General features: G+C 39.8%; 1 protein-coding gene across 1 annotated transcript in view; it reads right to left on the bottom strand.

The window, feature by feature from the left end:
• LOC120918376 overlaps positions 1 to 15836 on the bottom strand; it is a 67225-nt gene that overhangs the window by 1228 nt on the left and 50161 nt on the right. The window contains exons 43-76 of the mRNA XM_040329921.1: positions 13572 to 13785; positions 13329 to 13472; positions 13087 to 13243; positions 11589 to 11616; positions 11359 to 11476; positions 10961 to 11053; positions 10809 to 10872; positions 9387 to 9485; positions 8997 to 9100; positions 8737 to 8875; positions 8049 to 8167; positions 7810 to 7959; positions 7547 to 7717; positions 7124 to 7430; positions 6946 to 7013; positions 6775 to 6862; positions 6439 to 6556; positions 6021 to 6144; positions 5794 to 5930; positions 5458 to 5713; positions 5111 to 5353; positions 4828 to 5004; positions 4597 to 4742; positions 4361 to 4451; positions 3880 to 4269; positions 3665 to 3791; positions 3461 to 3579; positions 2528 to 2724; positions 2084 to 2267; positions 1822 to 1987; positions 1489 to 1613; positions 668 to 976; positions 375 to 578; positions 162 to 287 (exon numbers count right to left, since the gene is read on the bottom strand). Of these exons, the coding sequence (XP_040185855.1) occupies positions 162 to 287; positions 375 to 578; positions 668 to 976; positions 1489 to 1613; positions 1822 to 1987; positions 2084 to 2267; positions 2528 to 2724; positions 3461 to 3579; positions 3665 to 3791; positions 3880 to 4269; positions 4361 to 4451; positions 4597 to 4742; positions 4828 to 5004; positions 5111 to 5353; positions 5458 to 5713; positions 5794 to 5930; positions 6021 to 6144; positions 6439 to 6556; positions 6775 to 6862; positions 6946 to 7013; positions 7124 to 7430; positions 7547 to 7717; positions 7810 to 7959; positions 8049 to 8167; positions 8737 to 8875; positions 8997 to 9100; positions 9387 to 9485; positions 10809 to 10872; positions 10961 to 11053; positions 11359 to 11476; positions 11589 to 11616; positions 13087 to 13243; positions 13329 to 13472; positions 13572 to 13785 (5302 nt within the window). The remainder of the gene's footprint in view (positions 1 to 161; positions 288 to 374; positions 579 to 667; positions 977 to 1488; positions 1614 to 1821; positions 1988 to 2083; positions 2268 to 2527; positions 2725 to 3460; positions 3580 to 3664; positions 3792 to 3879; positions 4270 to 4360; positions 4452 to 4596; positions 4743 to 4827; positions 5005 to 5110; positions 5354 to 5457; positions 5714 to 5793; positions 5931 to 6020; positions 6145 to 6438; positions 6557 to 6774; positions 6863 to 6945; positions 7014 to 7123; positions 7431 to 7546; positions 7718 to 7809; positions 7960 to 8048; positions 8168 to 8736; positions 8876 to 8996; positions 9101 to 9386; positions 9486 to 10808; positions 10873 to 10960; positions 11054 to 11358; positions 11477 to 11588; positions 11617 to 13086; positions 13244 to 13328; positions 13473 to 13571; positions 13786 to 15836) is intronic.

The following is a 15836-nucleotide window of genomic DNA, read 5'->3' as shown; positions in this document are numbered from 1 at the left end:
ATAGAATTGGGTTTATTGGATTGTACGATATTTTTTTTCTATGGTTGAACTAGATGGACTTTTTTCAACCTGAATAACTATGTAGGAAGCTGCAAATGGTCACATGAGACATGTATTTTATTACCATACTATTTTATAATTATGGGTGAATTGAGACTTACATCTGTGATTGCCTTCTTAGCTTTGTCATCTGCATTTCTGCATTCTTGGATAGCTTCATCCACTTCACTTTGGAACTGAGAAACATCAGCTTCAAGCTTCTTCTTAGTGTTGATCAGACTGGTGTTCTGTCAGATAAAGATACCCAAACGTTGTCATGTGTTCTTCTGTTATTGCTTTATTCAGATCTGTTAGCAATGAGCCCTCATCCTTACCTGTGTATGTAGAAGTTGGACACGTTCAGTGACATCGAGCAGCTCTTGCTCAGCCACTTTGCGACCACGCTCTGTCTGTTCCAGGGCAGACCTCATCTCTTCAATTTCTGCTTGCATGAGATTGTTTCTCCTCTCCACAATAGCCAGCTGTTCCTTAAGGTCATCATTTCCTCTAATAGCATCATCAAGATGCAGTTGGGCATCCTAAATTGAAGAAACACAGTGGTGCTGATTACGATATTTTTGTAAAGCCACGAAAAGGGTAAGCATTCACAAAGGTGATTATTTTATACCTTGAGTTGTCCCTGGACGTTCCTGAGCTGTTTCTGGGCCTCAGCTGCCTGTCGGTTGGCATGGCTTAGTTGGATCTCCATCTCATTGAGATCTCCCTCCATCTTCTTCTTAAGTCTCAGTGCATCATTCCTGCTCCTGACCTCAGAATCTAGGGAAGTCTGCATGGACTCCAGGGCCCTCTGGCTATTTCTCTTGAGCTGTTCAATCTCTTCATCCTTTTCAGCCACCTTTCTGTCAACCTCAGACTTCACTTGGTTCAATTCAAGCTGTACACGAAGGATCTTGGCCTCTTCATGTTCCAGAGATCCCTAAAATGTTACAAATTTGTAAATATGGAGATCTATGAAGACTCAGTGGTTAATGTATTGTGGCCATCATAGGTGTGCACACAGGGTGTGCCGGATGTGCCCAGGCACACCCTAATAGTGTTATCTCTCTGTGTAGCAACAGGAACATGGGAAAGATCTCCCTCTTACTGGCTCTGCCATAAGAGAAGTGTTAATACTTTTCTCTTACACTGTGTAGGGAGATCAATGTGCGGGGGTCATATATATGTAGATACATACACATGTACGTGTGTTTGAGCTTAAGGGTGCACACCCTAATGCATTAAGCTGCACACACCTATAGTGGGCATAATGTGTTTTTTTTTCCTCTGAAATGCAATATGGACACCAGATGGCACTCATGATGTAGTAATTACACATATTAAAGCAAATTAGGCAATTTTTTGTTTTGACTGCTAGTACAGCAAACATTTTATACATAGAGCTCAAAATGTTAAAGGGTTTTAAAGCATAACAGTGTCCGGTCTGCCTACCTCAGCTTCTTCCAGTGCTGATTGCAGGTCAGATTTTTCCTGCTCAATCTGTTTCTTGGCTTTCTCAATCTCATGGATGCTCTTTCCAGACTCGGCAACTTGCTCTGTCAGGTCTGAGATCTCCTCTACAATTGTAAAAAAAGACCATATTTTGCCATTGTCAGGATTAAAGAACCTTCAAACCCCACTTTTGTGCACACAAAAATATATATCAAAACAAATTCAGTGCTGGTGGTCAAAATTACAAAAAAAGTTGCTTTATACAATAATTATGCCCCAAAATGATAGTTTCCATGCCCCCCCCCCCTACATTAAATGCAAAGATGGACATACGTTGGAGGTTCTTGTTTTCCCTCTTCAGTGTCTCAAGCTGGTCGAGTGCTTCCTCATAGGAGTTCTTCATCTTGAAAACTTCTGTGCTGAGACCTCTAGATTCCTTTTGAGCAGCTTCAAGTTCAGCCTGGGCCTCCTCAAACTTCTGCTTCCATTCAGACAGGACCTATTTAATGCAAAATAATATTTTTTTATTTTATAAGTTCATACCACTACACTTTCATCGAAATCTTCTATTGCTTCTATTTTTTTTATAGCACACCTTGTCAAAGTTCCTTTGCTTCTTATCCAGAGCGGCACATGCTGAGTTGGAACGTTCTACGTCCACCATGAGATCCTCTACTTCACATTGTAGTCTCTGTTTGGTCTTTTCCAGAGAAGCACATTTAGAGTTGACAGCCTCAATTTGTTCTTCAGCCTCCTGCAGACGCTGGGCCAGCTTCTTCCTGTTATGTAGGAGATGATATTATATGAATGCTCAGAAAATTTTGACATTACAAAGATAAAATTGCTTATATGTGGATGTCAGAATTCTCACTATCACATTATTTGAAACAAATATCATCTTCCACTGGTGGAAGATGATCATCAATATGATTTTCTACTGGTGGAAACTTGAATAACTTTAACTCTAATTCAATTCACATTGAAGGATATCATTCAAAAGCCTTAACATCACTTATTTTAAGAATTGACAGAATCTTACTTGGCCTCTTCTAGTTCCTCTGTGCGCTGGATGGCATCTGTCTCATATTTTGTCCTCCATGTAGAAACCTCACTGTTGGCTTTGGAGAGTGAACGCTGAAGTTCACCCTTGGCTTCCTGTTCCTCTTCAAATTGCTCTCTGAGAAGGTCACAGTCGTGGCGGGCAGACTGAAGTGCATGAGCGAGGGCATTCTTGGCCTTGAAGGTAAAGGGACATTTTATAAATGTAAGACAAATAGTCTTCTATTATAGTATTAAAAACAACTGACCAAAAAATTCTGAAAGAATAATGACAAGTATGTAAGGTTTAGCATTATTTACAAGCATACGTTTACAAATGCGTGCTAACTAAACCCCTGTTTATAACACAGACTGTTGGACAGGTTAATTGGGTTGGTTGGCAGACTGGTTGGTGAGTTGAGCTATGGAATGTTCTGTCTTTGTCTTTCATGCGTTTGCCCTTCCTTGTGCTCCTTGCTGTAAAGGGCCAGTTATAGGTGGGGGCAGGGGCCATTTGTTTGTTTTTAAGGCAAATGGTCGGTTAATTGTTGTCTTCTCACAATCTAGTCATTGAACGTAATGCTGTTCTAATTTATTAAGAGCCCATATAAGAGCAATTTACCACGTGGGCTTCTATATGGGAACTTTATTAATGATTGTGCTGTCCTAATTTAATGATGGACGGAGGTAGGAAAGACTTACATTGATAATGAAATCATATTGTATGTGTTGGGTAATTTACCAGTTAATTGAATTCCTAAAGGTACCATTGCCAACAATTTTAGTGAACTGTCCTAAACACAGCAGTCATGAGAACTATGTCAGATGAATATTAAGAGTTGATTCTTGGTCCTTATCATTAAACTTTATTTTTGTAAAAGCATATACTTAAGATAGTGTTTCACAAATTTATTTTTGTGTATGGCCAAAGTACCTTGGTCTCCTCCTCAAGCTGCCTCTTCAGCTCCTCGGTTTGTTGGGTGAAGGCTTGTTTTCCTCTAGAGAGTTGAGAGACCAGAGATTCTTTTTCCTCCAGCTGACGGCCAAATTCACCTATTTCATAAGAATAACGGTGTAGTTAAGCATATTTTGTGAATCTGTTGTGTCATCTTTTTTACTGTTGGCATTCAAAAATTACCATTTTCTGTATGAAGACGTGCTTTTTGAGCATTCAGGTCATTAATTATTCTCTGATGCTCATCTTCTTTGGTTTTAGTTTCACTGTATTGGTCCTCAAGAGTTCTGCACATCTTCTCTAAGTTGGCCTACAAGGTAAATCAAAGTCATTATTTCCAGTATTCAGAATTGTATTGGTTGGCAATAACAGCCGATGTAGTATTTTATTTACCGTACCTTGGACTTAGAGACAGTATCCATGTTGCTGGCAAGGTCATCAATCTCCATCTTCAGCTCACTCTTCTCCTTTTCCAATTTCTGTTTTACTCTTTGAAGGTTGTCTATTTGTTCTCCAAGTTCAGCTACACTATCAGCGTGCTTCTTCCTAAGTGCTGAAGCGGTGGCTTCATGCTGCAAGGTGGCCTCCTCCAGGTCTCGTCTCATTTTCTGGAATTCTGCTTCACGTTTCTTGTTCATTTCAATCTGAGCAGATGTTGCCCCACCAGCTTCCTCCAGACGCTCGCTGATCTCTTCAAGCTCTCTGGAAAGGTCTGAGCGTTGTTTCTCAGCCTTGGCACGAGCTGCTCTCTCTGCCTCTATTTCCTCCTCAAGTTCCTCAATGCGGGCCTAATGTTAACACAAATTTATGTTTTCTTATAAAACAGTTGATAGAAAAAACACAAAGTTGGTATTGTCACATTTGTTGGAAAAAATCTACCTGAAGCTCTTTGATTTTTTTCTGCAATTGTGCACCCAAGGCCTGCTCATCTTCAATTTTACTTTGAAGCTGGCTAATTTCAAATTCCTTCCTGTTAAGTTAGAAGAACGACTTATGTGAGACCTCAAGGTATGGAATGGTGCACAAAACAACACAAAATCTAAATCATACAAAACATCAACAACAGGAGGACATGGGACACCCAGTTCCTTACATATCTTATTGGAATGTCTTACTTTTTAACTTTTTCATCCAGCTGTTGCCTGTCATTTTCCAGGTCCATTGTTGATTCCTGAGACAACTTCAGATCACCCTCCAGCTTCCTCTTTGCTCTCTCCATGTCCATGCGGAGCTTCTTCTCTTGTTCAAGAGATCCCTCCAGCTGCAAGAAAATAAAACTTGTTCAAACTTGTGACTTTTCTATATAACTTTCAGCACCAGTATATATTTTGTATACTTCCACTTACATCGTCTACTTGCTGCTCCAGCTTGGTCTTGGCCTTGGTCAGAGTGTTGACCTTGTCCTCTTCTGCTTGCAGATCATCCAGAGTTTGTTGATGGGCTTCTTGAAGGGCTTTCTTTTCTTTAGAAAGTTTGGCAATGTTCTCATCAAGAACAGCCATTTCTTCAGTGAGGTTCTTAACCTACATTTCAGATTATATTTACGTGTTATTACCCAAAAACATTAGCTGCAAATAACATAGTTTTAACTGTTGATGTTGAAGAGTACCAAGTAGAAAATGGAAATACCTTGTTTTCTGTAGCATGCTTCTCTTTCTCTACTTTGGCCAAAGTCAGCTCAAGATCATCAATGTCCTTTTTCAGCTCAGAACACTCATCTTCAAGTTTCCTCTTTTTGGCAGTCAGCTCTGCATTTGATTCTTCTTCATCTTCTAGCCTCTCATTGGCCTCCTTGATTTTGGCCTCCAGTTGAATCTTGGCTTTGATGAGACCCTCACACCTTTCCTCTGCATCTGCTAAGCCCTCACATTCCTGGGAAGTACATTAAATAATAGGTATAAATTGCTTATTCTTAGATTGTGTATCATGCAAGTTTTTTTGGTCTGAAGCATTATTATTAATGGGTAAACACTTACAGATGCAACTTGGAGCTGCAGGTCATTCTTCTCTTGCATGATGGCTACCATTTTCTCTTCAAGCTCCTTCTTTTTTGCCTCTGACTTGATCAGAGCCTCCTTTGTCTTCTCAAACTCTTCCTTCATGTTGGCCATTTCCTTCTCAGATTCAGCGCTCTTCAGCAAAGGCTTGATCTTGAAGTAGAGTTTCATCCATGGCCAATGCTTGACATTCATGAAGGAGCGGACATTGTACTGGATGGAGAAGATGGACTCTCTGGAACAAATTGTAGCAGTCAAATTAGACATGTCTGGTTTAAAAATGTATTAAGTCAAGAACAAAGAACTTGAAAGTACCTCCTCTCCATCATTCTCTTGAACTCGACCCTCATGAGATATCCTCTGCAAATGGCCTGAGTAGCAGTAATCAGTTGTGCCAACTTATCATCTCGCATCTCCTCAAGGACACCCAGCAGACCAGCTTTAAAGAACACCTATACATCAAGTCAAATAAAATAATATTATATTATATTGTTTTGCTTGTACCATTTGATTACCTAAAACTGCACAAACTGTAAAAATACCTTAGTGTGTCCAAATTTGTACTGTGTGTGGTCAACATCAATGGATCCAAGAAGCTTCTCAGAAGCCTTTTTGCTGTCAATAAACTGGCCGTCTGGGATGGCACTTGCATTCAGGACCTTGTAACTGTATTACAAAGAGTAACACTTTTGTAAACTAAACTAAATAGAACTTCCTTAACTTCACACTTGTTATGATATGTTAATTCCATATGTGCACTTAGGGGGAGATTTACTAAAACTGGAGCACTCAGAATCTGGTGCAGCTGTACATGGCAGCCAATCAGCTTCTAACTTTAATATGCTCAACTAAGCCTTGACAATAAAACCTGGAAGCTAATTGGTTTCTATGCAGAGCTGCACCAGATTTTGCGCTCTCCAGTTTTAGTAATACCCCCTCAGTGTTAGAAGTGGCCCATACCGTTGTTTGAAGTCACCATAGATGATTCTGCTAGGGAAGCCTTTCCTGCAGATCCTGATGCCCTCCAGCACACCGTTACACCTGAGCTGGTGCATGACCAAATAATGATCCATAATACCTAAAGATTAAAAGAAAAAAATTGTTAAAGAGAATCCACAGTAAAAAAAAAATTCTCAGGTTGAAATGTGTCATTTTTATTTTAACAGATTTAAAATTGTAAGCTGGTGCATAAGCAAATGATGAACTAGAATATCTAAATTAAGGAAAAAATATATAAATCAATATTTGAACACAAATTATGTTTCCTATCAAATAAAGTAATTTTGTTCAGCTGACCTGGGGTCTTGGTTTCATTGGGGATCAAGCAGCGCACAAAGTGAGGGTGAGTGCTCCTCAAGTTTGACATCAATTTGTTCAAATTCTCCTGTGGGTTGATAATTGTATCATTAAAGCTAAAGAAATGCACTAAACTATTGGTATTCTATTTCATATTTATTTTTCGTTTACCCTGAAAAGAGCAGACACAGTCTGGAAAGAGGAACCCTTCTTCTTGCCACCCTTCTTTCCACCGGAGTCTGGAAAAACAAAAAAAATCAGTTAATATACTGTATAAGAAGACTGACTAGGATGCTGTATAGTGATTAACATGTTATTAATTCCAGCAGATGATGAAACCATGTAATACCTGATTCAACATTATGGCCAGTATACAGGAAGGATAAGAGTTTTACTGAAGACTTCTGGTAAAGCTGAATGACACTCTCATTCAATGGATCCTTATTCTTGTCCAGCCAGCCACTGATGTTGTAATCCACAGTTCCAGCATAGTGGACCAGGGAGAAGTGAGCGTCAGCTTTGCCTTTGCCAGGTTTGGGTTTTTGGAAGTTGTTGGACTTGCCCAAATGTTGGTCATACAGCTTGTTGGTGAAGGAAGTGTCTGTTGCCTTGGGGAACATGCACTCCTCTTCCAGGATGGAGAAGATACCCATAGGCTAAATACAAAATAGTAAATCTTAAGAAACTTGGTACTGCTGAAGCATATTACTAATGACATTAGTGCTCAAAATATGTAATGGTACTGCCAATTGCCAATGTTTATATTATGTACCTTTTCAATAAGCTCAATGCAGGCAGCCAAGTCCATGCCAAAGTCAATGAACTCCCAGTCAATGCCTTCCTTCTTGTACTCTTCTTGTTCCAGCACAAACATGTGGTGGTTAAAGAACTGTTGCAGTTTCTCATTGGTGAAGTTGATACAAAGCTGCTCCAAGCTGTTGTACTGTTCAAAAATATACAATATAATGAGTTAACTTCATCCAATGAAGACAAGTACATGACAAATACATTCATCAACCAAGTCATTTTACTCACATCAAAGATCTCAAAGCCGGCAATATCCAAGACGCCAATATAGTGCTGCCTTGCTTGTTTGGTGTCCAGCTGCTGGTTGATACGAATGACCATCCACAAGAACATCTTCTCAAAGACAGACTTGGCCAGGGCACCGACATTGTTGTATACCTAAAGATCAAAGATGACAATGAGTCTTCTGTTTTATCAATTTTAAAAACCCCAAAAAATATATACGCCAGCAAAAATGTGAAGTTTACCTGCTGGACAGTTTGACCTTTGGTGACAAATTCATTTCCGACTTTGACCCTGGGGTAGCACAGAGCTTTCAGGAGATCAGCTGAGTTGAGGCCCATTAGATAGGCAATCTTGTCAGCCTCTGAAGAATAGTAATATTTGTTTTAATGTCTTGAATAAAGCAATTCAAAGATAGAGATTATGTTCAAAGAGCATAATAATAAGTAATAGCGCTCTGTCTTTTTTGGTACGTTACTAAATAAACCGACCTTAGTACAGACTGATGAAACGCAGTGAGTATAACAGTTTTTTTTAGTGCTAAGTATTCCCTTAAAATCTGAAGTTTTGCTGATTCCCCTCCTCCCTCCCCTCTCTGCTGTTAAAATAAAACATTTTTTTTTAGGGAACTCCCACTCCGCCCACCCCCCCTTTCACCACCCACAACCTCCTGGGACACCTGATGGGTCCCAGAAGACTCCGGGACCATTCATAGAATGCAGAATGCACAGTGGGGAGCTGGCTGTGAAGCTGCAGGGAGTCACAGCCGGCGTTCCACGGTCCACATGGCTGCACCAAAGACAGGCGAATAACCGGCCCAGGTGAGGACAGCGCTGGATACCTGGACTGGTAAATGTCCCTTTTTTTTAAAGTCAGCAGCTGCAGTATTTATTTATTATTTTTAAATGACCAAAGATGCTCTTTAATTCTCACCTTCTGTGCCGTCGGGCTCAGCCTGCTCCTCTCTTTGCTTCTGCTTGAACTTCATGTTACCGTAGTGCATCACAGCGCCGGTCATTTTGTAAATACCAATCTTCTCGTCTGCGTTGAAGCCCAGGATGTCAATGGCACTCTGTTAAACAAAAACTCATCAGATTAAACGTCTCCCTGATTGTAACACATTAATATATACACTACATTTTGGTAAATCAAAGTGTTAAAAGTATAATGTTCCAGAGAGTGAGTCCACTTACATCGGTGGCCATTAATTCTTCTTGATCATCGATACTGGCCACGGTGATCTCACCTTGGCTGACAAAGGTGAAGTCATAGGGGTTGGTGGTAATCAGAAGCATGTCTGGAAGAAGGAAGGGATGCATGTTTTATTTATTTTTTTGCCGACATTACGGTCATTTTAACTAATAACCAGCCTTGAGAAACCAAGTTTTTTTCCTTAGTATGATTTTAGGTCCATTTTAAGGTTTAAAGGTTTACATCCCAGATCACAAGTCACCAATTAAGTGACAATTTTCTATTCCTTGTCAAAAAAATTGGATGTTTATTTGTATCTATCCTCCAGATCTGATCTGTCTGTGTTTTTACACAAAGAGGTTAATAAATACCTATTCCTCATCATCACTTACCAATCAGTTCTGGCTTCTTGTTGGACATGATCTGGTAGAAAATGTGGTAACTCCTCTCAGCAGACAACTGGAATGTTACTCTGGATTTTTCCAGTAGATCTAGAACAATAAATAATCAATGGCTCTCATTAAGTACGATTGTCATAGGATATATATAAACAGTTTGCCACCCTAACTTTGGTCACAATCATGATATTTGTCAGGTCTATGCAGGGCAGCCATCAGAAATTTTTGGCCCCCTTACACAGTTTTAGACCTAGGGCCCCCCCGAGCCTGACCACAAACATTCCACAGGGCTTGCCCATGGGCCATCCCACCAAATCCACACTGGCCACCTCACCTGTATGTACTCAGCCCCCCCTTAAACCTGTATATATATGCCAGCCCCCCTCACGCCTGTATATATGTCAGCCCCCCACCTGTATATATGCCAGTCCCCCGACCTGTATAAATATGTCAGACCCACACATACACCAATCTGTAAACACACAAGCCCTGGCCCCTCCCTGTACACAAACTGCCCCCCTCCCTTTCCTTCACAGCCCCTAATTGTAAAGGAAATATGCCTACCTAGTCCCAGCTCATTTTCACAAAGCTGACATGTTGCTGACACAGAGGATCACAGTACAGGCAGATCTCACGAGGGGTGTACATGCACATAGTAACCAAAGGTGGCAGTAGAGAGCTCAATGTCTGAGCTCAATGACACAGAGAGCAGCAGAAGCTGTGAGATCATTTCTATAGTGCACAACATGGCTCCCCCTCACCCGTCCTGCCTTTTTCTGGCCCGTGGGGGCCCCTTACAGTTGTATTGACTGTACCCCCCTGATGGCCCTGACTTCCTGTAATTATGCTGTTTGGAATTTTGGTAAAAAGAGTAAGTGGGTATTATGTGCCACCTGTCAGAAGGCTAGCAACAAATAAATTCAAATATACTTACAAATCTTGCCACCTAAACAGTGAGCATATTGCCACACAAGTAATATTCCCATGTTTATGTCTTCTACTAGATACGTAAAAAGGAGACCACATGTATTTGATCTATGAATTAAGTCTCCTCCAGTCTGGGAAACAACATAAACCCCTTCCATGGTGGATCTATCATAACTCTTTAAATAGTAGACCATTGGAGATTAGCCCTAGATTTTGGCCAGTGAGTGATATCACAAGATCGGCACAGTACAGTGCATCTGCCCCCAGCTTGTAGGCAAAAACACTGGTATGACCAATCTGGTATGACCAGTCTGGTATGACCAATTTGGTATTAACAAACTGGTATGGTATGGGGTTTTTTCAAAGAAAAACAAGAAAACAAAAATAAAAAATTATAATAATACAACAATTCCTTAGTCATACATTGTCATCATCAGCGTTTGACTGTCCCTATTTTTTCAAGTAAATTGTCTCCCCTACAAGACTTACATGTCTCAATATCAGCAGAGGACAGTTTTCCTGTGGTCCCAAAGTGGATTCTGATGAATTTACCCTAGACCAGAACAAGACATACCAGTCAACTTTCATTTTTCTTTTCAATGCAATAGGAGAAGTATAAGGTTAAAATAGGTCCAACTTACAAAACGGGAAGAGTTGTCATTCCTCACAGTCTTAGCATTACCAAAGGCCTCCAGCAGCGGGTTAGCCTGGATGATTTGATCCTCCAGATTCCCCTATAAAGGTATAAAAATGAAATAATTTCTCACTGTTTGTTCTATATATTAGTATTAATGCTAATGCCTCGTGCACACGGTCGGACTTTTGACCATGCAAAAGTCCGCCGTGAGTCCGTCGGAAGTCCAACGGAAAGATAGAGAATAGGTTCTCTATTTAAGGTCTGTCGGACTTCTGACAAAAAAAGTCTGATGGAGGCTACACTCGGGCGAACATTCCGAGAAAAGAAGCCCGTCTGACTTTTTTTCTCGGAAAGTCTGGCCGTGTGTACGAGACATTAGAAGACCAAAAGGAAGCTACAGACCTGGATTTTTCCAGTTTGTTGTGGCTCTTCCTTCTTTTTGTCACCAATAGCTGCAATTGTTGCAAAGTACTGGATTACACGTTTCGTGTTGACAGTCTTTCCGGCACCAGATTCTCCACTGTGGGTTAGAAAGAGGTAACAAAAATGGAATAAAAAATAGTTATCTCTTGCACACAACTCATGTTTACAACACAAAGCAACATAGATTCAATTATTTATTTTCAACTTACGTAATCAGAACAGACTGGTTTTCACGATCTGTTAACATGAAACAGGGTGAAAGTAAACATTACAAACCCATTATAGGCAAATGTAGCATGTTAATCTATGTGAGAGCTCGATAATTAATATGTTATGTGAATTTGCCACTTTTCTTTTTCTGAGGTTTGCATTGTAAAACTGTGGCCTTTTATAAAGGTCTATGTAATGATTTGAGTTAAACATCTAGCGCAGCCATTCTCAGCCAGGGTTCTGTGGCACCCTACGGTTACTCCAGGGGTTTCTAAGGGGTTCCTTGAGCTGTGGCTGATTGACCTCTCATCTGTTGGTTCCTATATAATTCCAAGTCCATTACCACTTGGCATAGCTAAAGGCTACAGGGAGTCAAGCCTGACTTGTGGAAGCCAAAGACTATCTACAAGTTGACCCGAACCAAGGACACTGTGGAGCCTGTTCCAGGCCTACCTCCAGCCACTTGAAAAGTGGTCTGGAGGAATGTTTCTTCAAAGAGACTTACCGACAGGCACAAAGATCTGGCATGGATGGGAATTCAAAGGGGGGTTCCCCACTCAGGACACTTATGCATGCCAGAAACCTGTGCAGATACAGACACTGCCCCTTCTGCAACATCAAGGAGGATACTGCTTTCCACGTTTTCTGTGATTGCCCCTTGGCACAGGACCTTTTGAGGGCCTTGGAACCAGAGCTCAAGGACTTTGTGCCACAGACAGCCATTACACACTTTGGTGTGCTGAACAGACTATTCTGTAGGGCTTTTACTCGGAGATGTTTGATGGGGCCTGGCAGGTGATGTGCTGCTTTAAGGATGCTTTATGTTGTGCCAGAAAGCGCCTCATCCACCAGCTTGAGAGGATGTCCATTGAGGACTGTCGTAGACTGGTTCACAGTCTGTTTAGAGACTATAACCTGATGGATGTCAAGGAGGAAGAGGACATCTGAATATCTCCCCTTCCCCCACTTTCCCTTGTGTGTCTTTGTCCTTTCAATAAAGCTTTGGGCCTGTGAATTATTTCCCCTCTTCCCTACGCCCCACCACACCCATTGCTTATTAAATTGTATTGAATTATGTTTGAAACGTTGCATTCTTTGTTCTCAGTCGTGATGCCATGCTGGAAGTGCTGGACAGGGGTCTAACTCAGGGCACTGCATGACACCAATAGTCTTTGTAGCTGTCTGTAAGGGTGGCATTCTGACTAAAACTGTAACGGGGCATTCTTACCACTAGCCACCAGTGCAAGGGAAATTTTTTCCACTGACCCTGATTAAATAATTTTATCAGTGTTTCCCCGAGACTTGAAGATAATTGCATATCCTCTGGGGTAAGAAGGTTGAGAAAGGCTGACCTAGAGCATTTTGTTTTCTATCTGCTTGGAACATTATATTTTTAAGCATCTTAATGAGAGGTTTACATCTGGCCAAGCTTCCAGAAAGTACTCTACGTATATGAATCTACTGTTATCTGTTAGCAAGTAAACCCCCAGTACTCACCAGTCAACATGGCCTGATAGGCGTTATCAGAGATGGAGAAGATGTGTGGTGGGGCCTCCTGACGCTTCTTTCCTCTGTAGCCAGCAACCACCTTGGGGTCATACACTGGCAGCCACTTGTAGGGGTTGACTGTGGCGCAGAAAAGGCCAGAGTAGGTCTGCAGAGATCATAGAAAAACTTAGTGACACCGGGATTTTGTCATGGAGTCAGATCCAGAGGACTGAGTTGGCTGAGAGACTTACGTAGATCATCCAGGCTGCATAACGCTCTTTGAGGTTAAACAGGACAGATGGTTCGTTCAAGTGGGTCATCATGGCCATGTCTTCAATCTTGTCGTACTTTGGAGGGTTCATGGGGAAAATTTCATCTTCCTTCACTGTTGCACTCTACAGAAAAGCACGGGGCAAGAAAAACATGACTGTGTGCATTTATTACAGATTGTACAAAATGTAACCCAAGCTGATAATTAGATTTTCCCAACTTACGGACATGTCTTCTTTCTTTACGGTGACCTTTCCAGCTTCTCTGCCGGTGACAACGCCTTTGACGTACATTTGCTTGGGGTCAATCACAAAGACATTTGTTTTGGCATCAAAGGGACGGGTCTGATCCGCAATCCTCTCCTTATCTGACTTTCGGAGGTATTGGGCAGCCTCCCCAAACACAGCCATCTCCCCATCACCCATGGCTGATGGCTTTCTGTATGGAGGAAATAAAAGCGTCAGCTTCTTTCTAACAGGACAATAACTAGGTGTACTGATGCCCCATAACAAAATCATTAATGGGCCTTCATGTCCCTTTATCCTTCATGGCAAAGCAGTTCCTCTAGTTAGTACGAATCACCTTCAGAACAATTGCAAAAGGAGGTCCCAACATTTTATACATTATTTGTATTCAAATGTGTTAGCCAAATAATATTGCTGTACATGGATTTATCTTCAAGGCTACACAGGGCCCATAGCATGGTGTACTACATTGGAACCTCGGAGAGTTCGGCTGACCTCGGCAAACATCGGAAAGACTCTGTTCACGAGCCTTTCCAAGGTTTGCTCCGGCGCCCCCCCACCTCAGGCCAAACAAGGTACTGCCCACCACTTTGGCCTGAATCCTACTCGTTCTGCAAGACAACACTCGCAATCCAAGTTAGGATTTTAGGTGCTCGTATTGCGAAACGCTCGTTAACCGCGTTACTCGCAATCCGAGGTTTCCGCTGCATTTCCATAGTTATCCTTCAGGCTTTTAGAGTGGTCACTATGACACCTTCCTGACACATTGAGGGAGATCTACTAAATCTGGTGCAGTTGTGCGTGGTAACCAATCAGCTTCTAACTTGAGCTTGTTCAATTAAGCTTTGACAATAAAACCTGGAAGCTGATTGGATAATATTCACAGATGCACCAGTTTTTGTAAATTTCCCCCTAGCATTCTGAAAGCTTTAAAGGGAATAACATTTTAATTTAATATTCTGCTAACTCCTTATTCTATGACTGTTGTTAAAACATTTGTGATGTGATTAATTGTATACAATCTAAAGAAATTGTCATTTATTAATTATTTTAATTATATGGGACAAAAAAATTGTAAACTTTACAGAGGCAATGTACCCACCTTGTGTCCTTCTAAGATGGAAAAATAATGTTCAAAGGATTTCAGCTATGGAAAAAAAAAATATTACAGCATTAAAAAAATGGCAAATTGATTTCTATTGTTTCCTACTTCTTATTTATTCACATATCTCTTGCGCTTTTTCTTTCTTTCTTTCTTTCTTTCTTTCTTTCTTTCTTTCTTTCTTTCTTTCTTTCTTTCTCCCTCCCACCCACCTTATAAATGTAAAAATATGTATTATCATTGTATATGATAAAAACTTCACAATCAAGTTTGAATAAAAATAAAAAACCTTTATGAATTTTTTTTTTTTTTAGCCTAAACAATTCTAAAAGTATTTTTTTTATCAAGTCACTTATTGCTGCTTCTGTAATTATTTAATCTGATAATGTATAGATATCAAATTTAATTGTACTCAAATACTGTATTTCTAAACTTAGGCCACAATTTTTTTTAGAACATTTATAATTAGCATTGAAATATCGTTTAACCAAAAACAATTCTTAAGGTATTTTTATATCAAGTCACTTATTGCTGCTTCTGTAATTATTTAACCTGATCATTTTTAGTAACCAAATGTAATTGTACTCAAATACTGTATTTTCTAAACTTAGGCCACAATTTTCTTTTTTTTTTTTAATAACATTTATAATTAGCATTGAAATATTGTTTAACCAAAAACAATTCTAAAGGTATTTTTATATCAAGTCACTTATTGCTGCTTCTGTAATTATTTAACCTGATCATGTTTAGTTACCGAATTGAATTGTACTCAAATACTGTATTTTCTAAACTTAGGCCATAACATTTTTTTTTTTTTTTTAGGCCATAACATTTTTTATTCATAACAATTATAATTAGTATTTAAATATTGTTTGTTTAACCGCAAACAATTCTAAAGGCAAATTTTTTTATATTGGGTCACTTATTGCTGCTTCTTTAGTTATTTAACCAGATCGTTTTTAAATATTGAATTTAAATATAGCCAGATATTGTATTTATAAACTTGGTTCAATATATGTTATATAGCTGTTATTTAAAAAAAATATATATTATATATCTATCTCTCTCTCTATATATATATATATATATATATATATATATATATATATATATATATATATATATTTTTTTTTTTTTTCTCA

Source organism: Rana temporaria, chromosome 12 (assembly GCF_905171775.1).
Source record: "Rana temporaria chromosome 12, aRanTem1.1, whole genome shotgun sequence".
In the NCBI taxonomy this organism is placed as follows: domain Eukaryota; kingdom Metazoa; phylum Chordata; class Amphibia; order Anura; family Ranidae; genus Rana; species Rana temporaria.
The sequence above is the reverse complement of the archived record's forward strand: the minus strand, read 5'-3'. Positions and strand labels throughout refer to the sequence as shown.